The 26369-nt window shown below is 40.7% G+C and overlaps 1 protein-coding gene across 2 annotated transcripts in view; it reads left to right on the top strand.

The window, feature by feature from the left end:
• The window catches only part of pio (zona pellucida domain-containing protein piopio), a 164787-nt gene that overhangs the window by 26222 nt on the left and 112196 nt on the right, over positions 1 to 26369 (top strand). The window contains exons 1-2 of one of the 2 annotated variants that reach the window (XM_083142506.1): positions 17480 to 17659; positions 17776 to 17810. In XM_083142506.1, coding sequence (XP_082998632.1) covers positions 17778 to 17810 — 33 coding nt within the window. In that variant the 5' untranslated portion in view covers positions 17480 to 17659; positions 17776 to 17777. Of the gene's footprint in view, positions 1 to 17479; positions 17660 to 17775; positions 17811 to 26369 lie in introns of those variants that run through there. The other variant, XM_083142505.1, reaches the window with a different exon arrangement.

Genomic DNA, 26369 nt, shown 5'->3' with positions numbered 1-26369 from the left:
TTGTGTTCGAAATAAACCTGTCCACTTCAACAGTCAATCATGCACAAGAAATGTTAACCGAAAGGCAATATCCTGACTCAGCATGAAATACTTTTTTCTCACACTTTTCTCCTTCAGCGATGTTGAAAAATGCGTGAGTTCAATATTACTTAAATAAGGCGAAAATTATTCACATAATAAACGGAAGAAAAATAAATGCCAACAACGTTTTTTGGGAGAAATATAATTTATATACACATTTTTTTTAAAAAAAATGTCAAATTTCATTGAAAAAGACAAAAAAGGCATTATAATTTAAAATAGGCAGTGAGGTCCCAAATAGGCAAAATAGGCAAAATGAAACGGCTTCTAAAACATTCGAAACAACATAAAAAACGTATATCCGGAAAAAAATTATCAATATATGCAGTAGATAAAAAGAGGCATTTTGCCAAACTTCCGGGCTCTAGTCATCACCGAACAAGATAAGACTTTGCCTTCTTAATGGTCATGCATCCAATACTCCATATTATTTTAATGAAATAATTTTAATTTATTCTTCTTGGAACACTTGCAATATGTCAAAATGAGAGCACATAAATGAAATCCAGTCTTCTCTATTTCTTCTGCCAAAAGAGCAGCTTTCCAGCTGGTCGATACAAACAAAACACTGCTACTCGCGCTTTCACCTGAGCGTCCCAGAATTGAGAAAGAAAGAACAAAACAAAAAACGGTATCGTTTCATTACAATCTAGCTTTTTCCCTTAGTGAAGAAAGCACCAGATTTGGTAGTTAACGCATTCGGTTGGAAACACTGTAGATGCTGCCCGAGACTGAAAAGTGGCATTCTGCTCGCAACGTAAGGAACGCAAGAGGAAAAACAGGCGAGAGAGAGAAAAAAAAAAGACAGACGAATGTTGCTTCCGCACTAGGCAGGACAACGTGATTGCAAACCACATTCGCTCAGTGTGTACCGTTATCTAGAAGACCTTCCCGTCCCGTTCACATCATCTCATATTCTCCTCCCCTTTTTTTCTTGCTCTTCTCATTTGTTACATGCTTCACTTTCAATTTCGTGAGGCCACAGATGAAGATCTGGCCAGCAAGATCCTGCATTCCCGGCTGGAAATTAAAAGTGCTTTGCCTTTGCGACCCAGAGCTGGGTTCCGTTGCACGGCGTACGGTTTTTGTTAGTGGCTGCCATTGTCTTTTCGTCAGTGGTTAACACAAGACGTAAACTTGCTGAAGAAGGATCCCAAAAAGTTGGGAAATTACGTCGGAATCCTATTGTGAGGTGCAGCAGAATCACAAATCTTCAAGGTCGTTTGCTTCGTCCTCTCGGAGGTCGGGCTTCTGCTGAACGAAAGTCCTGCGAAAGAAATGTGACATATGAAGTGATCACAGAGGTCATTGTCTCTTTCAGGTAGATCAACAGAGCTTGCTTTCCCATCTCTGGTTTTAACTACAAAGAAACTTGCCACGATAGTGATAAATAGAAGTGACAATGAAATATTGACATACGCTACTTCCGTGTTGCTACTAGAGAGAGAGAGAAAGAGCGAGAGAGCATAGGCGTAACTTGTCGGGGGCAAGGGAAGCACTTCCCCCCCCCCCAAATTTTCAGGTTTGTTGATTAAAATTTACAAGTTAGGGGTCCTGAGGAGCAAAGTAATAAAGAATAATATTTCTGATTTCGCAAAAGTCACAGTTATGTAGCAAATTAACCTGAATGCTGTTTTTATTGGATGAAAACTTTTCGAGTCTCTTCCCCAAACATTAAGCCCCAGGTTTGATTTTAACCCCTCAAAATTAGGTCCAGTTTAATTCTGTCCCCTCAAAATTGGGCAGAGTTTATTTCTGCCCCCTCAAAATTAGGCCCAGTTTAATTCTGCCCCCTCAAAATTAGGCCCAGTTTGATTTTCCCCACTCAAAATTATGCCCAGTTTGATTCTGCCCCCTCAAAATTAGGCGTAATTTGATTCTGCCCCCTCAAAATTAGGCCCAATTTGATTCTGCTCCCTCAAAATTAGGCCCAATTTGATTCTGCCCCCTCAAAATTAGGCCCAGTTTGATTCGGTCCCCTCAAAATTAGGCCCAGTTTGATTCTCCCCCTCAAAAGTAGACCCAGTTTGATTCTGCCCCCTCAAAATTATGCCCAGTTTGATTCTGCGCTCTCAAAATTAGGCCCAATTTAATTCTGCCCCCTCAAAATTAGGCCCAGTTTGATTCTGCCTGCTCAAAATTAGGCCCAGTTTGATTCTTCCCCCTCAAAATTGGGCCCAGTTTGATTCTGCCTCCTCAATATTAGACCCAGTTTGATTCTGCCCCTTCAAAATTAGGCCCAGTTTGATTCTGCCCCCTCAAAATTAGGTCCAGTTTGATTCTTCCCTCTCAAAATGAGGCCCAGTTTGATTCTGCATCCTCAAAATTAGGCCCAAATTAATTCTGCCCCTCAAAATTAGGTCCAGTTTGATTCTGCCCCCTCAAAATTAGGCCCAGTTTGATTCTTCCCCCTCAAAATTGGGCCCAGTTTGATTCTGCCTCCTCAATATTAGGCTCAGTTTGATTCTGCCCCTTCAAAATTAGGCCCAGTTTGATTCTGCCCCCTCAAAATTAGGTCCAGTTTGATTCTTCCCCCTCAAAATGAGGCCCAGTTTGATTCTGCATCCTCAAAATTAGGCCCAAATTAATTCTGCCCCCTCAAAATTAGGCCCAGTTTGATTCTGCCCCCTCAAAATTAGGTCCCAAGTTAAACCCATGCTCTAAAGCAAGTGAAAAAGATAGTGATAGGGATAGGAGACAGAGACGCAGGAATATATAAGAAAATAAAATGAAAGAGGGAGAGAGAGAAAGAGAAATATAATATGGGAAGAGTGGAAGGCCCAACATTGTTCTACTTATACGTAGGTTATTTAAATTAATTATATAAAAAAAAACACTTTAATAATATAGAGTGGGCGCCCTCTTAACCGGCATCGGTTCAATCGGTCGTCGGTTTAACCGGCCGCTCAGCTGAGAAAAAAAATATTCATAGAATATAGTACAGCCTTCTTTAAATACGTGTAGTACTGTATTATTATTAAAGATGTAGTCAACAATTGTTTTATTTTTTAAAAAAGAGGGACGGAAAGAGGAGACACCTAAGATGGAAGAGAATGCACAAACAGATAAAAAATAAATGGAAATACGAGAGAGAGAGAAAGAGAATATGGAGAAGAGTGTAAGGCATAAATAAATAGAGGAAAAGGAGAGAGAGGTGGGGGGAGAAATGACATGATATTCATATAGAGAGGGACATAGACTGGGATGGATAGGATTGGCGTGTATTCACCTCCCTCCCTTCGGATTTAAAATTAACAATTAAACATGACACTTCTTTGGTACTGGTTTAATGATATTTGTTTACAACAAAATTCATTAGACTTAAAACGATAAGTATTTGCCTGGCACATTGCTACCATCTGTACGACACTTCGAATGACGAATTTGTTTGAATTTTTATTTTAAGACCACTTTACGCACAGATTGAATAGTCTGAACTGGACCCAGATCCGTAGCCACAATTTTATTTCGGGGGGCGGGGTTCATCCCTTATCAGCACGGGCGTCGTCGGAAATATTTGTAGAGGGTGTCAGGCCATAGATACAACTTGATTAGTACAAATAATAATGTCAATAATACTTACTGTTATTTTACAACAATAACTATTATAAGTTATTAAAAATATATCAATTTCAATCCAAATTTATTGTTATTATTACATAAATGGAGAGATACTACTCGATCCACCATATCAGTGAATATCTAACACAATTGTTGTGCATTATTTTTCATATATTTTGTACAGTTGGTGTATTGAAAATCATAGTTATTGTATTTTGTTAATAACTTTTACACAATGGTATAAAAAAGGTTTTAACAGTTGGTGGTAAATTTTACTCATAAAGCTTATATTCTGTAACCTCTCACAAAGAAGACTATACGTTTTGGAAGCTGTGGACCCATTTATTCATTGGATTTAATGGTAGAATATATATATAAAAAAACAAATAATCTGGTTCCTCTATTATACACTAAACTTTTTCCAATGTAATGCAGTTCTTACTGTAGTTATAACTATATTTCTGTTATTTACAGTAAAAAATAATATTTCAATTATATATTTGTAGGCTTTCGGGGGGGGGGGGGTTCAGCTACGTTCCTGACTGGACCTATACTTTAAAGTGCAATCCGAACCACTGTGTATGGGCCTCCACCGGGTATCGAACCCGAACCCGCTGATTACAAGGCGACGACAATATCACTACGCCATCGGGGAGGCCACTTCGAATGACGAATCGATCAATTAGGGTTGGAAAAACCTCAACTAACAGACACTACACCGGCAACAAAGGAATTCCTTTTTCGGTACAAATGAAATGAATTCAGATAAGACAAAGTTCAGTTCCAACAGTTCCCGCTACATTAGCGCAGGTAACATCAGTCGTGAAACTTCTTGAACGCACCTTGCACTGCACACTTGTTGCAACGATGCAACCCCATACCAAGGCCGCTTGCACATTTCACTTTCTCAGGTGACAAATATTCCATTAGAGCTATCATTACACAGAGTGGAACCGCACGATTATTAAACGCCCTAGTAATCTCGGACAATTCCAGCCTCTCGAAGAGGACTCGATGGAGCGGAACGTCGCAAGATTACAACAATGGCCATTAGTGGGAGAACTTCACTCCCAAAAAAACGGAGCATTGACCGAACAAATGACTATCACACCAGAACAATCAATTCCTTTCGAACGTGAGTCAGCAGACCAGTTGGAGGAGGGAAAAGGCTAGAGTACAAGCACTTACTCCAGTCTACAGCTAGGTTCCAGGATGCTTATTGGTACATGCCGTGGCTATACTGTGACACCCTTCAGGCAAATACAAGGGAAGTACCTTAAATAGGGGCTGCTCAATATCTCGACACTTCTAACTCACTAATCAATATTAGGGAGCTTTGAGACAGAAAGCGACACGCAACACGTGACACTTGAAAACGAATCTTCTGAAATAAATGCAACTATTCGTACTGAAGTGGCACGACAAGCTGCAGTTTTCGCTCGGGGGCTCCTCTTGGAATAAGGAAATATTTTCTACTTGTGATTCCCTTCATACATTTTACTTACAGAGCGTGTATCATAATAAACAACTTATCAGGTTTCTTATTAAGAAAAATATCCGAAACACAACAATGAGACAATCTTCAAGTTTTGTTTACATGCGCAAGACTTTTGTAAACACGGTCATTGTGGCGCTGGTGTAGTGTTATAGAAAATGGCGACTTTTACAGGTGCAGGAAAAGCAGGTTGTGTCTTAAAGTTCGCAGACCTTACACCCTTAGATTTCTGCATTTGGGGCTTTGTGAAAGATAAAGTCTATGCCGCAGAATGTGCAACAGCTAAAGAGGAGAATAAGAAACGCCCTTGCTTTGGTGGAGGAGTTCTTGGGAAAAGTGTGGCAAGAACTCGAATTTCGATGGGATGTGCGTCGCATAACTGGTGGAAGCCACATTGAATATTTGAAGCCATTTGTGGACATTCATAGAAACTTCAAGTGTTTCTGATTGACACACAACAAATATCATTGTTGCATTACATATACAAGTAGTTTAGTCGAAATAAATTCTTAAAATTTGTTTACTCTATCATGATACACCCTGTATATGCATTCTGTTTCCTATCCTATGTCCTCTTTTCTACCATTCCTTCCTCTTTGCTTCTCTCGTGCTTCTTTATTTCTCTTCCTTTTCCTTTTCTCTCTTACTCTCTTCTTGATTTACTTTCTTTCTGTGCCCCGCTCATTTAAACTTCTTCCTTCTTCTCATTCCCCATTGTTTCATTCATGTCCTCTTTTTCACCCCTAATTTTTATTTCTGACGTAACAAAAACATGACGTCTATATCACGCTTAAGGCTCGGAGGGACCTATGGCCGACGCCAGTGAAACCGTTTTCGAAAAAACCGATACGATATTCCAAATTTTGAAATATTACATATGCTCAGAATTCCTTCTAGGACATCTTTCGCTACTGTCCATATATTCGCCATAGTGTCTTGTCTACATAAGCCTAGCAAACCATGGACGTTCGGAAAGGAGGCGGGCAAGGAAGAGGCCACGGCCCCCTGGAAAATGAATGTCCACCTAAAAATTATACAGGGTGATCCGTTTAAGATGTCATAAAAATGAACCGTTATCTATAAGAGGTAATGTAGATATCTGTGAGCAGTTTGTTAGTAATATAAGCAGAAAGGATGTAAGTTTCGAGTGAGAGGATGTTTACAGTCTTCAGCTGCGTGGTGGAAGTAGCATGCATATAATACTCGAAAATTTCGCATACCATACGACATACTGTGCGCGCTGTTGTGACGTGACCACCACCTTTGTTACCATGCAAATTAGCGCCGCCATGTGGCTGAAGTCTGTAAACCTCCAATTACTCGAAACTTACATCCTTTCTGCTTGTATTACAACAAGTTGCTCGGAGATACGTACATTAACCTCTTGTATATAACGGTTTACTTTTCTGACATCTCAAACGGATCACCCTGTATAATTCAAACATAATTTCATATCAGTCACAGTAACTTATATTTATTATTGTAAGGGCGTTGAAGGAACAAGATAATTTTAGACTTAAGCAGTGTTTTTTGAGGAGGCATCACTATTATGGGGAAAATATGCCTCCTTTACCCCCCTGGAAAAAAATTACCTTGCTTTCCCCTTTCTGGAAAACGTCCTGCGCACGTCCATGTAGTAAACTGTTGCGAATATGTAGACAACAGCGAAAAGAAATGACAGGAAGATTAACGTGAATGCCCTAGAAAGAATTCTAAGCAGTTGCATTTTTTCATAATTATCATAGCTGTTTGTCAAAGGGAGAGGAAATTAAATAAACGGCTTCGTTGAAGTTGGTCAAAGGTCTAGACCTTGACTTGCCCTTGGAAAAGATTTTTTCCTTCTTGTTCGAAGCCAGAAGATTCTACGCTGTTCATGTATTGAGTAGAAACCAAACCAACTTCAGCAATGTTGATGAGCTGTCTTGTGGCAACACCTCATCCAAAGTCGGGTTCGGATGTAACAGAACACCAGAGGAAACGGTGGTTATCAGCTGCGGAAACAAATTGCTCCTTCTACGTAGAATGACACCTCATTTGCGATCCTCCATTGTGGCGCAGAGGCCTAGTTCATTGTCAATCCTGTGAGAACTGGATTACATAAAGATGCAAGCGATTGTGGAGCTCTGTGTGGGAATTTCCTATGTGGAACAGTGTGTCTCGCGAGGAAAGAAGAAGCACTAAGCAAAATATAATAAAGAAAGGCCTGGGAATCCGAGGACCTGGTTACATTGGAACGCGCGTCTCCAAGAGTGCATCAAACAAAGGTGTGCGTCTTTGGACGTATCAACTGAGCTTACCGAAGCAGTTCCGGTAGCCCTTATTCCCCTTGCGCTGAGCCAGATATCTTGCAAGGAGAGGGGAAGGTGTAGGACGAGATGTAAGGAAGTAGCTAATTTACGCCGTAGGGAAGGCACGTTACGAAAATTACGTCCCAGATTTTATAGCTGGACTCTTCCGATTATACTTTTTTGTGTGGTTTTGTAATTGCCGAAAATGAGTTCAGTGAATGTTCATCAATTTTTTTGCATCTTGTGTCTGAAGATTTGCAGGGAACAAGTTTCCAAAGGACTCTGATCGAATTGTTTCGCCCTGTCCGCCAAAAGTACGACTAATGCTAGTGTTTGGTTGATTGATTTAGCTTATTTTACGCCGCCTTCTTGCCACTTCTGCTAATCGCCACGATGTGAACAATGGTGATAAAATTAGACGGATGAAGGGGCAACCACAAATATATGCGGACGACACAATACGAGCCCGAAGATTATAATGGCCAGATGACAAAACCTTGTTGGGTTTGCAAAATGCAGCCCAGGGCTTACTACCTGGAAGAGAGGTTGACATTTGGCGTCTTAACAAAATGTCGCCGCTTACACAACATATAAAATGTTGTACTTCGACCTAGCGCCTTCTCATAGATGTCTCAACTTTGTTATCAATCTAGTGACACACACACATATGTGTGCGTGATTGTGTGTATGCAAGTACCTACTGAATATATGAAAGCACGTTGTTTTGCATTCATACCAAGTATCTCCTGATGGTGTGGTGGCAACTAACATCGTCGCCTTGTAATCAAGAGGTCCCGGGTTCGATATCCGGTGGAAGTGGTTCGGATCTCACTTTAAACTGTAGATCCAGTCACGATTAGCCTTACCGTGCATAAAGTTTACTTAAGACACAAAAATCAATGTTTTGTGTTAGCAGCTTCTCAGCCTGTTTCTTCATACAAAATGGGGTCCTTGCTCCAAATATTGAGATTCAAGCAGGTGCTCATTTTTTCCCTATAGGATATATTAAGTGACAAGGCTCCAGGACCACATGAAATTTTTACTTTCTGGAATTGGCAGAGCGAAACCTTAGGCCCCTTGCTTCATATTGAATATTAATGCGGAATTTACGCAAGCGTGCTTTCACAACCTTCGTGTGTTTCTGGAGGAATGTGTTGAATATGCAAAACGACCGTCGTAGGATAGAGTGCTTTGCGTGACATTCTTGTATAGGTGTCCTTGTCAACTGGTTTGTCCATAATGCACGTGACCTTTCTCGCATGCTGTTCCGGCGAATGATTTCAACTGGTGGGGAAGAATGCTAGCTGCATGCGAATCGGGGAGTTTTCAGACAGAAGCGACACGTGCCACTTGGAAACGGACTTTCAGAAATAAATATAACTTTTTGTACTGAAGTAACACGACTAGATACACGACTGAACCATTTTCTCAATAACCTCGGTCTATTAGTCGCGCATACGCAGTGACTACTCTTACTCTTTTACAGGCTGTGAGTGGAAGAGCTGGGTGTGTAGCTTGTCGTTTCGGTGTGACCCCCCCCCCCCCCATGTTGCTTGTTGATTTAGTCTGAGAGCTCCCTTAGTCGACCTCCGTGGCGGAGTGGTTAGCACGAAGCGCTACGACGCCAGGGATCCCGGGTTCGAATCCCAGCCCGACACTTTGTGAATCTCCCTTCATCAACTTCACCATATTATCACTCATCCTTATATTCCAGACCAGCCAAAAGTGGCAGAAAAGCGAAGTAAAATGAATCAAATCAATCAATCAAACAATGAGAGCTCCCTTAAAAACGAACCTTCAAAAATAAATGCAACCTCTCGTAAGCTGGTTGTTACGTTAAGTACACATGTCGCTTAGGTGTTGCTTGGACTGGACCGTGTGGCTTGCGGCTTGTCGGTTCGGTCTGAAAGCTCCCTAATGCTCGGACCGAACTGTGCTACAGGATAGTGCAGTGCAAAATTTTCACCCGTGTGGTATTAAATTACAGCTGTGTATTGAGTGGATACATAGAAGCAACGCAGAAGCAGGATTACATGGCAAGCAATTGATTGCATCCCCAGGCTTTTTTTGTTCCTTTAGGGTTGAAAATTCGACGATAGAATCAGAGGGTTTGCTGTTCTTGGTAAAGCAGTAGATCAAGTACCAAAGGTCATTTCCAGTTACGCAGCATTTGAGCAGCCAGTATTGGCGGTCTGGTAAGAAATTATGGTACTACGTGTGTAGTTCTGCCTTCTACGTTTCGATATCTTTCGATAGTAGTACCTCTCGTTCCCTTCCTCAAATATGGACATGCGAGTTGAAAATATTCGTCGCGGTACATGCGAGACTAAAAGTAACGACCAGTTAGCAATTTAAGCACAGTCATAAAAAGGCACAGAGGTGGGAGAGACGAGTGTCAGTGGGTGTTCAATGAGTACTTTCAACTTCTCGTATCTCCGACGACCGCAATTACACGCTCTCTTGCACATACAGCCATGGAAACTGGCAAGTTCCCTTTCTCGGTGGAAGTTAGCTTTTTACCAAGCTTCAGACGAATGTGCCGCTGCCTGAGGACAACACCTCCGGCCGTGTCTGTCCAGGAAAGACTTTCTTTCGATACAGTTTGAAGGAAAGGCATTGAACGGAATGTTTGGAAACATTTCCTGGCGAAAAAGTTGATTCCATGTCTGTAAACATAACGTCCCCTCAAGCTTCACCAGGTTGAGGATGCAAAGGATTATGTTTCTCATAAGCTGAAAGGTTGGCTGCCACGTTTAGCTAGCAGAAATTTACAGGAGGTAACGGTTGTTGAAAATGAAGCCTTACCTTTAGTGTGTAATGATTACATACGATTAAGAAAAGGTGGAAGAGAATGAGTACAAGCATTTGGACACCATATTGACAGAGGGCTGAAGCTGTGAAAAGAGGATTGAAACACGTACATCGATCCCAAGAGATACTCAATTGAAAGCAGCTGTTCAGTAACAGAGTGTTAGCTTAAAGCTTAGAATTGAGGCGACAGAACGCTGTTTGTGAAATGCATTATACAACTTTTCCGGAATGTCTGGAGTAGCGACGCGCAGAGGCGAAGGCTTGTGGGCGGGGCCATACTAGGTGGGGAAGGATGCAGAATGCAGTAGGCTTGCGAGCTGTCATGTTTACTACAGAACTACTGGACCGCGAATGAACAGTCGAGTCGCCCCCTCCCACGCGACCACTCCCTTTCGGACGTTCACTGGACGAGGCACACGCCCGCAACGTGCGCCCAGGACGCGTTCGCGTTCTCTTACTCCAGACATTCCGGAATAGGAGTATAGTCAGTCTAGGGCCTCAAGGATTAGGGAAAGTTTGGGGACTTCAGACATGTGGCAGCAAAGATGTAAGTTGAACATTAAATGAAGAAATGGAATTGATTAATTGAAGTGTAAATTCTGGGTATGTCAGCACTTGGCTATTTACACCTATCAAATTATATGGGATGAAGCCCCTTACTATAGTTAAAATCAACATGTGTCTCTGAGGTCTAAAATCTCCTTACTCAGGTTAAAAGCTGAGGCTTTAAAGGGACACTCAGCACATATAAAGACAAAACACATCCTTACAGAGGATTATATTGACGCTGTGTCCAGGCTCGTTGGTCAGCAACATTGTAGTTACCGAGATATACTACCTTCAGCGAAGGTCACCATTTACACCTCGAGAGTTGGGAATACAAACGATGAATGTATTCTGTAAACGAAAATGAAGTTGAAAAAGAACAGTGTCCAAGAATTCCCGCTCCATAGATTATGCGCAACATAATGATCTACACACCAGAATCGATAACGATGGTCGTGTTGAACCACCGGACATTACTCTCTGTATCCTGAGGAACATTATGTTCTGTCTGTAGGCGTGTTTTGAACATAAAGGGGATCTTATTGAGCACATAAATTAATTTCTCTGTCTTGTGAAACTTTTCGGACACCTAAGTAACACCCAAAGGTAAAAGAGCCTATCAACAGGAGATCTCAGCTTGAGAAGAGGAATATAGTAGAATCATGGAATATAAGGAAACTGGTAAAAAAAAAAAAAAAGAACAAATGCAGATTGAGGCAAATCAAGTTGCTACTTTGCAAAGTTTTGAATCAACTCTTCATTTTCAGGGCAAGCCCCAACTGAATCCGCCGCGGGTAGCAAACAACTTGAACTTCTTCTCTCGCTTGCAATTATCCTCAAAGAAGCACGTGGAAATAAAAGAAAAGCGAGGGAAAAGGAAGCTTCCGTTATAAAATCCTGGTTGCGTGATTCTGTGTCGTTTTTCGGAATTGGGAGCATGGAATGACTGTAATTACCAAGTTTCTTTTTCATTTTCTTAGACATTGAATTTCTTAAGACCAAACTCTAAACCCCGCAGACTGAAATGTTCACCAATCCCGAAATTGAAGCGTACGGGAGTTGTCAATAAATACCTTTTTATTCAACTCGTTAAGGTGTTTGACTTTCACGTAGAAGACTTAAGTTCGATCTTTCGGTGTCAAGGCCGTGTCACGTGCCTATTTACAAGGGAAACCGATATACTTTTGGAGGTGTCCGTTTCTTGGTCCTCTTTTTAGCACATGAGGAGACGGCTATGGGCGCGTTGCTTGGCAACGCTATGACATGTCTCCAGTGTTCTTTCTTTATCGTTGTTTCCTACACCAACGTTTTGTAAGTGCGACTTCCCACCCCTTGGTACATCAAATTATCGCCATCTCGGCCTCGATGCTTGGTGGGAGCACTTGTCTTGTGGTTCTGCTGGTTTTCTCCAGATTAATAGACCTATCTCCGTTAAAAATAAATCAATAAAAAAGGTTCGGTGGAAATAGACATAAAGACATAAGGACGTCGTCAACACATAATATAAACTGGATCTTTATTAATGTTCTGAGTACCTTTGAGTTCATGGTGTGTTAAGAGTGACCGTTTCTGAAGGCACGAAAATGTCAGACTCTCGTCCTGGACTGCATTTCGCAGACTAACCAGGCTCTGACGCCTTGAATCGCAGCCAGTATAGTCCTCAGTGGAACCTGTGTTGTGTTCAGTCACATGTGCTTGTGATTGTCCCTTCATCTATGTCATTTCATCACCACCATTCATCCTCATCTTCGCGATTAGCCAAAAGTGGCAGTATACGTATGTAATCCAAATATACGTATGTCTTGAATTGAAATGTTATTTTAAGTCCACTTTATGCACAGAAAGGGTAATCTGGACTGGACCTACAGTTTAAAGTGGGATCCGAACCACTATGCTATTTGCCTCCACCGGGATCCCTTGATTACAAAGCGACGACGATACACGTATTTGTATTTTTGGCTTTTTGTTATTTAGCGTCCCTTTTCTGCCACTTTTGGCTAATCGATGAGGATGAGTGATGACATGATGAAATTGATGAAGGAACACTCACAGAAAATACCCACGGACAGGCCTGGATTCGAACCCGGGATCCCTGCCAATGTAGCGTGATGATGTAACCACTCCACCACGGAGATAAATCACTACGATGATAATAAATGGTAATTACAAAATTGATTTGATTTTGATTTATTTAACTTCGCTTTTTGTGCCACTTTTGGCTTATTTTCGAAGATGGGAATGAGGGATGATATGATGAAATTGATGAATGGACACTCAGAAACATCCATGCCCAGGTCAGGATTCGAACCAGGGACCCTTAGTGTCGTAGCGCGATGTGCTAACCACTCCGCCACAGGGGCCGGCGGTAATTACAAAATTGATTGACGCTTACAAAGGTTCATGCATGTACAGTCACGGATACTGCCGGCTTGTAACGATTCCATTGAAACTCAACACAATCATTACAATCCGGCAGTGTCCGTGGCTGTACAAGCGGGGATTCGACTCCGGAAAATTGAATGGCCAGTCTTTGATAGATACATGTGTGTTGTGTGATTGTGCAGATGCATGGGACCATACAAAGGCATATTTTCCGTGTTTCGCCGGTTGGCGGGGACACGGCTACCAGGCACTTTACCACTGACCGGAAGTCCTGAATAACCACTTACCACTCATCCGTGGGTGTTCGTCCTCGCCGAAGACGTTTAACCAACATGCCCTCATGCAATTGGCACGGCAGAAGTAGGCGCTTTGCTGTGGCCTCCACAACGCCTTGTTAACCACGCGGCTGCTTGTTTTGGTTGAAAGCGACAAGGTGTATCCTCCCTGGAGAAGGTGTACACAGGGACCTTCCGCGCCAATTAAAAGCCATCTTCAAAAAAGGATGATGTAAGCAAGAAATTGCTGGCCTTGAATTATGCAATTCTTCCCAAGGTGAAAACCAGGGTCAATTCAAGGGTCTGATTCGCACATGCTTTTGTGAATCTTCAAGTATGCGAATGCATCTGTGAAAAATGGCGGAAAGTTTTTCATTAGCCAATAGAGATTCTTGGACACCTACAGGATATATCATTGGGATTGAATCGTTTACAATTTAAAAAGTACCTTCATTTGTCATACTCAGGACAATTTTGGAGCTGATTAACGAAAGTAGACTTTGAGGTATACGAAAGGGTAAGATTTTGTTGCAGATGATTCGAAAGTAACAATACAAAATTTGATCACCAGCAACAAGAAAGCCATAAGAGATACTCACCGCCTTCTGAAATATTTGATTGGTTGATTTTTGTTTATTCTACTTCGCTTTTCCTCCACTTTTGGCTAATCGCGAAGATGAGGATGAGTGATGATATGATGAAATTGGTGAAGGGGTAATCACAAGGAACACCCATGCCTAGTTCGGGATTCGAACCCGGGACCCTTGGCGTCGTAGGCCTTCTGAAATAGAATTGTATGTTGCGAATACAACAGCATCTTCAGATGATTAGAATGTTTCGAGCATTACTCTAAAATAGCCTTTTACACATTTTGCCTACATAGTCACTATTCCCAAGCACAGAACCACCTTGCGAGAGTCATCAGGTTCGAATTACGTGACACTAGTAATTCGAGTAAAGCTGAACCAAAACTAGAAGAACCGCTTCAAACTTGCGAACTACAATGGACGGTCATTTATTTTCTCCTTTGCTACGTTGTCAAAAAATTAACAACGTTAACTATGACGTCTATACCTTTGCCCCTTTCGTGATGATACAAACTGTATTGAATAAAGGTGACTACGATGTATTGAAGAATGACGTACATTTTGGCAAAGCCCTCTTCTTGCTTACGAATGAATATTTGGCGACACAGCCACAGGGGTTTTTCTCATCTTGGTCAAGCTGTATCTCTATTTTTGTCGGGGTTAATATCAATATTAGTCTTGTGCACGACTATTGAATGAATTTACATTACTTTGGAAATAAAAGAGAGGGAGTTGAGCTTACTAGAACGTGGTGGACGAATCGATTCTTTTGAAGTGATCACTGCAGTCAATCCTACGAATTGGTGGCGATAGTGAATCGTTTGTTTATTAAATGAAACTCTCTCTTAAGATTCTTTGGTGCAATAGTAGCACCATCTACTGTACAATCACTTGTTTAATGATTATGTATGAATCAACGATACTGCTACATTGACAATGAGTTTAAATATCTAAATTTCTGTAAACCAATATGTTTAAACAAAGATTTATCGGAAGCAGGGAGACTCGATTCTTTCGACGCAACTGAAGAATCACCCTGAACTCGATTCCAACAAATCATGAAGACTTTTAGTGGCTGGAACGAATTACTGCGATTCAGTTTTTAGAAACCAGGAAAGTTTCCATCGAGTTATCAGAATTGAGGTGCAGATGATATTCGAACTCGAAAACATTCAAAATAAACGAACCTACTATGTCCAACAACTTGAACTCATAGATAAAGATTCTTTTTTAGCTGTGAGATTCTTTCAAAAGACAAGAAAAAAGATACCAGAACAAGTTAAGCCACTTTTTAACTTTGGCACACGTTTCTTACTAGTACGGAGATAACAATCGACCTTCAACAATAAAAAAAAAATCACTATAGTTAGCGCCAAGACCTTGGTGTTTCAACAATACCTGCCCAACCGGAGACTCATTAGATATATAGCGCAAGGTATAATTATAATTTATGAAAGATAATTAAATATAAGAAGAAATGCTACAGGTTATGAGATGACTCTAGAGATTATATCATTCAAGTAAAGTGCTAGACAAAAATAACAATTGAGATGGTACTTTGTAGCATTTTAAACCCACCCAGTTTGTCTTCGTTGACTTCGTAGCTCCAATAGTTTCTCCAATATCGATAAGTCACGTGATGTCGATTATTATCATTCACGTACATGAGAACCGATCAAGGTAATTTACGTAGCATTAGTTGGTGTTCAACATTATATCTTTCATCTTTGTAGTGGCAGCATTAATTTATCGATAGCGCAACCAACTTCAATCGAAGCTCTTTTGAAAATCTGTGAAAATTAAGCGTTAGAGAGTCTTATCAATCAAGAATACTAAGATAAGATGCATTGTTATTCTTTAACAATGAACCTAGTATGTGTTGTTCGCTTTCTAAATGGCGTACGTTGTTTTGCTGGGAAACGGGAAAAGTTGCTTGTATTATATTTTCATTATATCACGTCAGATTTATACCTTTTTTTTACGTTAAATGCTGCAATGAGAATGAAGGATGATTAAGTGAAATAAGTGCCATGGCCGGGACTCGAATGCCTTCGAGATAGCGACTTCGACATTCAACACACTTCACGAACGCAGCTTATTGTTATTTGAATATGTGGAAAAGTAAAAACAAGCTTTGTTTGCCATGGATAACTTAGAACAGAGAAATCCCAGCAAACTCTCGTAAACGTGCACCCTACCATAAATTAACGAACAATTCAGAAATAATATTAAGTATGTAACAATTTAACAGGAACATTGATACTTTTGTATTGGAGGCAATGGCGGCGATTAGGGTGCGTGTGTGTGGGGGGAGAGGACGTTGCCCCCACCTTTTCCACTTGTACCGCCGCATAAGCCTTGTCTACCAAGAAAAAGTAAATTGTCCTTGCCCCCTCCTCCCTCGTTTTGGCACCCAATCGCGCTACTGATTGGAGGTTTAGAAAGGTAACAAAAGATTTCCTCGAATAGATCAACATCAGCTTCAGAAAACGTCTGTAGGCTACTTGTTCATACTTGTGTTGGAATTACTAAGACAACAATTCCACAGGAACAGGTTACTGTTTCATACCAGCAGTGACGGCTATTTGGAGGGGGCATGGGGTGTAGTTGGCCCCGCCACTGTTGTCTCCGCACTATGTTAAACCTTATGTACCAAGGGAAAGTAAACTGCCCTTGCCCCCGCAGTTTTGGCACCTTGCCCCCCTCCAGTTTTGGAACCCAATCTCCGCCACTGCATACCAAGTATTTATTTCTAAGTTTAAAAGAGAGAGGTTACTTTTGACACCACGTTTAAATCACAGCTTCAATACATGACTTGACAAAGACATCTTATTGATTCTAACATAATTGATGGGTAGGGAGAGGGAGAAATAATTATAGATTTCCCCAAAATATCCAAGATGTCTCAATTACATGCCTTATACCATAAATTAACAAAACCTTAGAAATTCCTCTCCTATCAACTCCTCTTCTTCAGACTGCAGGGTTTGAAAAGTGCCAAAAACTGCTTCGTACAGAAAATCTAAACGGAGAGAGTTTTGTCTACACTTCTACTGCATCATTTAAATTACTACTTTTAAGTTTTGTGCTGCAAGGCCTATATCATAGTTCATTAAGACGTATCTTGCTACATCTTTAAGGAAACTCTGGGAAAATCAATGGTTATACAAGAAGTACTTCTGCCATAAATCAAAGAAACTGTAATCTTACTAAGTATATTGTTCACTTTGACAAAAACGGTGTGGAATTAATACTATTGGAGGGTAAGAGAAGGCACAGATAGATTCTTAGAGAAGATAAGCTATCATAAATCAGACAGCGAGATCGCCTTCACTACTTTTTCCACCCCAGCGTTTAAGTCACCGACTCCGCCTCAGCGCCACCTACAGGCCGTGACGTCACGATGGGCTTGCTGCGGAGGATGTAGTCGAGCAGGTCTCCGCAGAACCACTTCTGCTCTGGTCTCAGATTAAGATGGCGGACAACAGGTGAGACGGGTGAAGTGCGCGCTCCCACATTGTATCGCGTTTCTGTCGGTGATTCAGTGCAGCTGGTGGTGTGTGTTTGCAGCGGAAATACTCGATGTCATTCGCGAACGTTATTTCGGTGTGCGACGGTTGACGACAAACTTCGGTAAGCATTCATTCCCAAACATCTTCCAACCTTAGCGTTGACACTCTTTGAGCTCTTTACTTTCACACGCAGTTTGATCAGTCTCATTGACCCATATTTTCGCTTTCTCTTTGCAGGAATGGCGAGGAACCTGGCTCTGAATCTCCTATTGGTAAGTACACAGTTTGTTTTCTACCCAGTGCACGATTCTAGTTCTGTAAAGACTTTGCATATGCTCATTTCGTCTGTCCATATTGCATGAACGGTTAGGTTTTGACATTAGATTTGCCCCTTCCCTCTCTCTTCACTCACGTGGCGGCGCTACTGTATAAGTGGCAAAGGTCCTTGAACACACCCATTGACGTCACATGTTCCGTTACCTTGATTGACCATGCAGGGCAACATATGTCGCCCACAGTAGCAAATTTCAACTAATATATGACCATCTGTTTAGGAAAACTGAAGCAAAAGCATTACTGTTTCAAGCTTGCATGTTTCGCATCTATTCCATTTGTCTGTTCTAACGTCGTCTATCTTTACTGCTATGATGATCATCAATGGTTGTCATGGTAAGAATTAAATGGTAGGCAAGGAGCGAAATTACAAACACCCACGCCATGTTCTTTCTCTTTCAAATCTCACCCTGTAAAATTCAATTCATTCTTACCGGTTAGGTTCACTTATTTATTTAGTAAACCCAATAGATACAGAAAATATGTCAATTCAAAAACTCCAGTACTGAACCTATCATAATACTGTCCAACAGTCAAATCATACATGATTTTCATGAGCTAGAAGTCTTGTCAAATGTCTTGCTTGAGGTTCACAAAATAAAATGTCAATGATTTTCCTATTGGCTACTAGATCATAGATAAAATACTTTATATTTTGGACGGGTAGTCATTCCTGACGCTTGAAGATGTTTAAATATTACTGCGTTCGCTTTATCGTTTATAAACTTTAATAAGGAAAATACTTCATGTAACGCCCTTCTATGGTGCAGCTTCGTGGCATACAAGATTTGATTTGATTTATTTTATTTCGCTTTTTGTGCCACTTTTGGCTAATTTGCGAAGATGGGGATGAGTGATTATATGATGAAATTGATGAATGGCCACTCACAAATATCCATGCCAAGGCCAGGATTCGAACCCGGGACCCCTGGCGTCGTAGCGCAATGTGCTAACCACTCCACCACAGGGGCCGGCATGGTATACAAGACCTCTATAGTATTCTAACACCCAGTATATTCTATACGTACGCTAGTTAATTTTTGGCGGGCAGGATATACATATATAAAATTAATATATATTGTTCAAATGTGCAAGACGTTAATATCCTGTTATACTGTTTAGAACACTTTGTCCTTTACATTAGAAACAATAAGCTATGCATTTAAATTGCGAAATAAAAATTAATTTATTCAAAATGTACACGCATAACGAAAATTATATCGTTCTGTAAAACGAACTTCTAATTGCATAGTTATTTTTATGTCGTCTTTACGCTTCTTTCGGCTAACCACAACGATAAAAATGAATTGATGAAACGGATGAACCACGTGTATTTCCGAGATTTTAACCTAAGACCACCGCATAACAATCATCAAAATTGAACGAAATTGCCAAACTGAGTCGAAGTAGTTTTGTGAATTCTACTAGGATAAAGGTTAAGGCAGTTTTGAATTTCAACATAAGCAACCAATCACGCATTTTATCCCATATTCGAAATCTAATGCATGTGGGCATATGTGCGAGAGTGTAACTTTCAGGCATTGCTTGTGCCAGGTAATATATAGGCTTGCTTCTGTGTAAACGAAAGCATTACCAGCAAGAGTTGCAGATTGCGTAGGGCGGAGCAATGTCCCCATACGCACTCTTGGAGGTGTTAGCGCGTTACGAGAAGAATCATAACGTTCACAACAATCGTTTCCGTGACGTGATGAAAGTCTCTGTTTATCTTCGAGGAACTTTCAGAAACCCATAATTGAATAACCCCCCACTTAACAGAAAGAAAGTTATCTTCCCTGAATTTCACCGTAATGTTTCGGCACGTTAGCCACAGCATTTTTATACCCGCGCGTCCCCTTTGTAGAGTTCATGTGAACATATGAACGATTACTGCAATGTATATGTAAATTGTATGAAAGTTTCATGGTTTCCGGAACCGTTAACTTCACTGTGCGTCTTTGATATGTCAGTGGCGGTTTATCGTTGGTCAAAGACCCCAGATCCGTCCCCTACCAGTTGAAAGGTTCACGAAATTCTTGCCCACGATACTTTTGCTCATGTTAAGACAACCATTGAATTCGTTAGAAATCGTTAAGATCTTGAAAAGGCATGTCGCTTATCTACGTCTTTAATTCTCGATGTTGAAATAGATCATAGAAAAAGCACAAGGAAATCTCTATGGTCTGGGTAAGACATGAACACAGAATCTTCGGCATTCCGGTTTTAGTAGTCCATACTACATTGTTACTATCCCCAGTCCGATTTTTTTTAAATATCTGTGTCGTTGAGGGGGGGGGGATATACCATGGTTCTGCTATACATCCATAAAGTCTATATCTTACACTATTTAAATCTTGTGAATCCATGTTATCAAGGAGAGGAAGGGTTTTATAGGTTTATTTACTAGCCCTGGACTACCCTTTTGGTAGGTCTTACATTTTATTTGTAAGCTGTTGTAGTAGCTTTTGGGTTCCTAAAATTGACATTGACGGATGTACAGGGCCGTCACATCAGGTCGCACCGAACCTTTGCCGTCGTCAGCAAATTAGTTTTCGAAAATTCTTCTTCTTTCGGGAAACCCGCTGTGATATTCCAATTTCTAGAAGAAAAAAAATCCGTTTACAATTCCTTCCAGAGGCACTCAAATGAATCTTCATGGATTCACTTTTACTGTTGTCTAGATATTTGTAAAAGTTTCCTGGCCCTTAAATCAATTTTCTATCACGCAATATCATAGAGACTTTCGAGAGGAGAGGATTTTCTGAAAACGTTTTCGCTGTTTTCTCGCTTTGGTGATGAATGTACCCGTACTACAATCGTCTTGGGTTTATATATATATACATATATATAGAACCTTGCCTTTAAGCTGCTTTTCACGTTGCTTCTTGTGTCTGCATTGTCTACATAGAACTGTATGTCTGTGTCTTCACATGTAGAGTGTGTTCTGCCAGAACTCCCAAAAAGGCTAGTCACAAGTGTCTGTCTATACAAAAAGAAGAGGACTGAATACAAGAAGTGGACAGTTTGCCTTCTTTTCTTTATGGGGCATTGTTAGCCTCTTCTTTGCGTCATTTGAAATTGTCCAACCTTTGTAACGGAAAGGAAAAGTGAATCCCCCAGGACATAAACATAAGAAAAGTGAAGGTGGGTGTGCCTCCACAAAAGCCCTTTTCAGCCTGAAGAACGGCAGCATTTTTTACTTGACCTTGGGAGACCACCCTTCTTTTTTCCACCCTCGAGCGAAAAGAAATAGCAATAACTTTCCCTAGCATAAACCCTTCCCATTCACCATTGCACATCCCTTTTAACCGGCGGGGTTGAGTAATGGACAGAAAGGGAGAGTTTCCTGTCTGGCCGACAGACCCACTGCAGACATCAGAAGGGTGGGTTTCTCAATAGCCAGGTATGGCGGTCTCACCTACCACCTGTTGCGCGGTTGAATACGGTTGGCTGCAAGAGTTTGTGGGAAACAAAAGGTTAGCATTTTTTTCGCCCCAGCCGGCTTCCATGGTCTGTTCCTTGGGCGTTTATGAATTTATGATGCATTGGAGAATCGGCGTGAAAGCGAGAGTTATGTTTACGATCTGTAAAAAATGCGTAAAGAGAATTTAAATGAAGCTTTTCTTAGAAAACCTTGGAGAGACTTCACGAGGACAGAGGATAAAACAAATTTTCGTCTGTTCTTGACGCAAAATGATACTCTATTGGAAATCATTCATATATTGCACTCTGCTATTTTTATCAGAGATATAGCAACATCTCTACAGGCTGAGTCCCGGGTTTGAATCCTCACGGAGTCATATTTCTATTTAAAATTTCACGATCTGTTATGAATTTTAAACAAATTTCGCTTTTGTATTGGTGTGTTGCATATTTCTTATCCTACATTACAGCGACTTATCCTTATATCCCAGCCCTCCCACTAACACCCCCAATTTTTTTCCGTACCCACAAATTGTTTGTAATAGCCCAGTTTATGATCATTCTTGCAACAAATTTGTTGTGAAACAATTCAGAATATTAACGACTTAACTGGAACCGGGATCCCAGGCTTAGCCACTGCAATTTCAGTTAAAAAAGAAGACGAAAAAGAAGAAAACCACGTTCGTATAGGTATTTGCCTATTTCAGTGTCAATAATTCCATACTGACTTTCATATTACGATATTTCTAGAAGACTTACACCAAAGAGGCGAACGACAAGCAACCTTCTACTCACTGAGAGAAAGGTAAATTCCTTCCGATGAGGGTTTCAGAGAAACACTACCTTTCTTTGCACCACTGGTTTTCCGACGAAAATGCCTCTGGTGGTACAACACGGAAGCTCTCAAGATGTCTAGGGCATTATTTTGCTGCAAAGTTTGACGCAATGTCATTTCATCAGAAAAGGAAAAGGAAATAATATATTCTTATGCAACTTTGACCTTCATGAGGACTGAAAATCCGGAAGAGCGTGATGGAGTTATTTCTACACTCATTATTTGGAAAGTTTCTGGATACTTTTTACTTTGGTATTTTCTCTCTATTCTGTTTCCAGAAATTAGATATTTATATGATGCCAACCCCTTTTAAGGGTGTTTGAGACAATGGGAAAGCAAATGTTTTTCTCTATACAACACGATAAAATATATTCGTTACGACACGCTTGTGCCAAAATGTGATTGAGTTTGTGAGCTAGAAATTATTAATAAAAGATACGTTTAATTTCGACGATGAGCGTCGATATTGCGATTTCTTAAATACTGAATCCATTTTGAAATATCCCTCGCACATTTAGGACATCAGCACTGCATGTTCTATTGCCTGGGTATTTGTACTAATGTAGTGGTGACGACGCTCGCTACAACTAAGGCTATTTTCAACGACAAAAAACTGATGTCGATCCCACACAAATTTGATCATGGTTCTAGGAGGATTTCTTTAAGGATCTACTGCTTGAGAATTCGGAAAAATCGACGCAATTTTTTAAACCCAAATATAGTTTCTGATTCAAGCCCAAAGCTTGATCTTATGGTAATATCGATGACAATAGCCTTCCACGAATCCTGTATTCTGGCAAAGTTATTTGCTATGGCAAATATCTGGACAACAAAGTTCGCAAATGCGGCTCTAGGAAAATGTCCAGAAGGATTTCCTTTGAGAATTCGAAAACATTGATGCGGCATTTAAAAACAAAACAGAGCTTCCAAGAAAGTTGTTTCTGATGCAAGTCCAAGCTGCTTGTTGTAATATTGATGAAAACTTCGGAAACTCAAAAACATGTGTGTATCAGAGGTGGTGAATTCTTAACCAATAAGACCATGCGAAGAAGACGGATTGGTATACAATGCGTATTGTATAATTACTGGCCAATAGCCTTCTGCGAACCCAGTTTCCTGGTCAGGCCCAGTGGGGGCCTGTCCGTCCCGCAATTTTCATGGTGCTTGAGATCTGGGTCAATCTCCGGCAACTGCTACTCCGGCTGACGTAAATCACAGTCTTCGGTTTTAAAAGTGGGCAACACTTCATCTCCATGCCAGATTCAGGGGCGGGGTCCAATTGCTAAGGCTCTTAATGCAAATCAGCAATTGGAAAGTTATCGTTTCAGTTAACTGGTTGGGTAATGTGCATTTTGCATTGTGTGGACGCAGTGCTTGGTATTAATTTCATGGAAATTCGGCAGTATGTCGGTGGAATTACAAACGTTGAAAGTCGTGTGGGATGTGGGTTGCTTATCAAGTCGCTGGTCTCGGAATGCATATCTCGCACAGTTTAGGTTTAATCCCATCCAGATTATTTGCCATTTGGAAACTAACGTGTCACATTTAGCCGACACTGTTGAAAAATTAGTGCCAAAATTTGATGCAGTGGCAAAAAGTGGAATGTCGAAACAAGTGTATGCGAGAGACACAAATCAGCTACATACTTCTGCTGTTGTTAGATCTACAGACCGTAGAAGAATACAGTTAATTAATTTTTTTGAAAATTCTAATCTACATTTTAAAGTAAATGTACAACAAAAAGATCGAGAAAACGTGCCTTTTTTCTATCACCTTTATAAGCATATGAACCGTATAGTAGCCTAATACATTAAGATTCATCCTCAACTAAAAATTACAGTCGCAACACTAATTTTGAACAATAATACACATACTTTGTACACAAAGTCTCCACGGCTGTTTACACTTTGTGTATAAGTTACTTCCAAGATATTTCATTAACCATCTTTCCAAACCATTTACTTTTTTCAATATTCTTTTTTACATTCCCTTACTATTAAGTTTCTATGTAAGTAGTGTAGTGTCTATACTCCATCTCAGCTAACTGTGGAGCAGGCAAACGAAAACAAGTCTGCGCAAGGAGTGACGCGACGGCTCCACCAATGAACACGAGAGAGGAACGGAATTGCGTGGAGGGGGGGGGGAAGCGACTGAAGTTACCAGCCTTCCCACCAGCGTCTACTGCTTCACTCCGGCCAATAGATTTGCCTAGCTTCTCTGACGCCATGCGAGGCCTTGCTTCACAGTTAGCTGGGACAGGGTATACATGATTCTTTTGAAACGGTTGGTAGGTAATTTCCTTGCAAACTATCAATTTGTGTTGAAATTGCATGCATATTTTCCTAGATATTTTGCATGTGGTGCTGGATTCATCATCGATGCACATCGTCGCATCAAAAAAGACGTAAACCACAATCACTAATCACTATCAAGGCAACAGTTGTAATCATCCTGTCATTTGTTTTTTTTTAGAAACGTGTAGCCTCACCATACCCAACAGAAGGCCAAAGATCAATATATTCGCAACTTTTCTTATGATGGCTCACTCTCCGCATCCTGAACACGATCTCGCAATAAAGAAATCACGTTGTGGCTTCAAAAATGATGCCACAAGTACGTAATCGATATCGTCACTATGCAAGGACGAGGGTACAAAAGGGGAAGGCGAGGAATCTGGCAAGATCCTTGAAAAACAAAAGAGCATCGCGACCTTCGACTTCGCTAGTGATTCACACAAACAATATTCTCCCCATTTACATCATCACTCCCTGCTGCAGCTGCCACTGACTTTCTGACGTCATCTCTGACTAATATTTGAAGACGCCCCCACAAAATCCTTCCTTTTCCTTCTTGTTCCAATATTTAATTTTCAGCTGCTACTCACGAAGCTCCATGAAATTCGTAGACCGTGTTTCCTTTAGGCCTTAGGAACCACACACTAACTGAACTGAACTAACCATAAAGGCTAATCGCGACTGGCCCTACAGTTTTTGGTGAGAACTGAAGCATGGGCCTACACCGTGTATCGAACCCGGGACCTCTTGATAACAAGGCGATGACGTTATCACTATCATCGGGGAGGCGATTGTGGATATTGTATCAACGAGTTCGTTTCGTGCAAACGCAGTTCTTTCTGAAAGTCGTTCATCTTGATCAGTTGTGTGCCCAGGGAAGGGGTCAGTGGCGTGCCCAAGGGGGGGGTTGGTGGGGGTTATAACCCCCCCCCCCTTTGGCCCAGTATTCCTAAAAGAAGAACGTCAAAGTTAGGAAAATATGACAAAATGAGGGCTAACTACCAAGAAAAAGTATACATAACCCCTCCCTTTTGAAAATCCTAGGCACGCCACTGGAAGGGGTTGGGGGTTATACACTCCTCTTTTGGCTCAGTATATAAGAAAAGACAAGGGAAGATGGGGAAATGTGAGGCTGACGAACTAATAACTAAAAAGAAGCCACCCCCTCCCCCCCACCTTTACGAAAATCCTGGACACACCACTAGCCTTGATGTCTTTTACACTTTTCAGAACATCGCCTCAATACACCCTTAAATTGTATTTAGCGTATTCTTTAAATTCTTTAACTTCGCAAAGAATCTTTTTCTGTAGATATTCTGATAAATTTTAGTTACGCCTCCCATTCTTAATGTTAGCAAACGGCACTTGAAGTCTGCAAAAATTAACCGATTAACCTAACTATGCGTAAGATGAACTTGAAACAATAATAATAAAACTCGAAAAAACTCTCAAATTGTGTACACGTTTTGTTACGTGTAAGAATATTTAAAAATAAGTTTAGTAGGACCTCGTTCATTTCGATTTATATATAAAATGTCTTTAGGGACGTTTGATTGTAATCCATCAGGTATGTTTTACACCCCATAATACCCAAGTTTATATATTGTAACAGTTATGCATTAAATCATTCGAGTGATATCACATAATTATTCATCCATTCATTAAAATCTGATAATTCAATAACAGACGTAATGCTTACTACAACAGTATGTTTTTTTTTATTATTTTGAATGATTGACTGAGGCCATCTCATGTGGTAAATTGATCATGGCACTATCCACAATCAGGCAGGTTTTACACAGATATGCTTTGCAGGCCATGCGTGGGTGCAAATGATCACATATTATAATGCATAGCCACGAGGCTAAGCACTTCCGCGTGTTTCAATTCCCCTCATCGTTATGGTTGCAACAAATGACTTCATTTCATGCTCGAGGCTAGAGTAACGC

The sequence above is a fragment of the Lepisma saccharinum genome, chromosome 21 (genome assembly GCF_977018435.1).
Source record: "Lepisma saccharinum chromosome 21, izLepSacc3.1, whole genome shotgun sequence".
Taxonomy (NCBI): domain Eukaryota; kingdom Metazoa; phylum Arthropoda; class Insecta; order Zygentoma; family Lepismatidae; genus Lepisma; species Lepisma saccharinum.
This window is presented reverse-complemented; position numbering and strand designations above follow the sequence as displayed.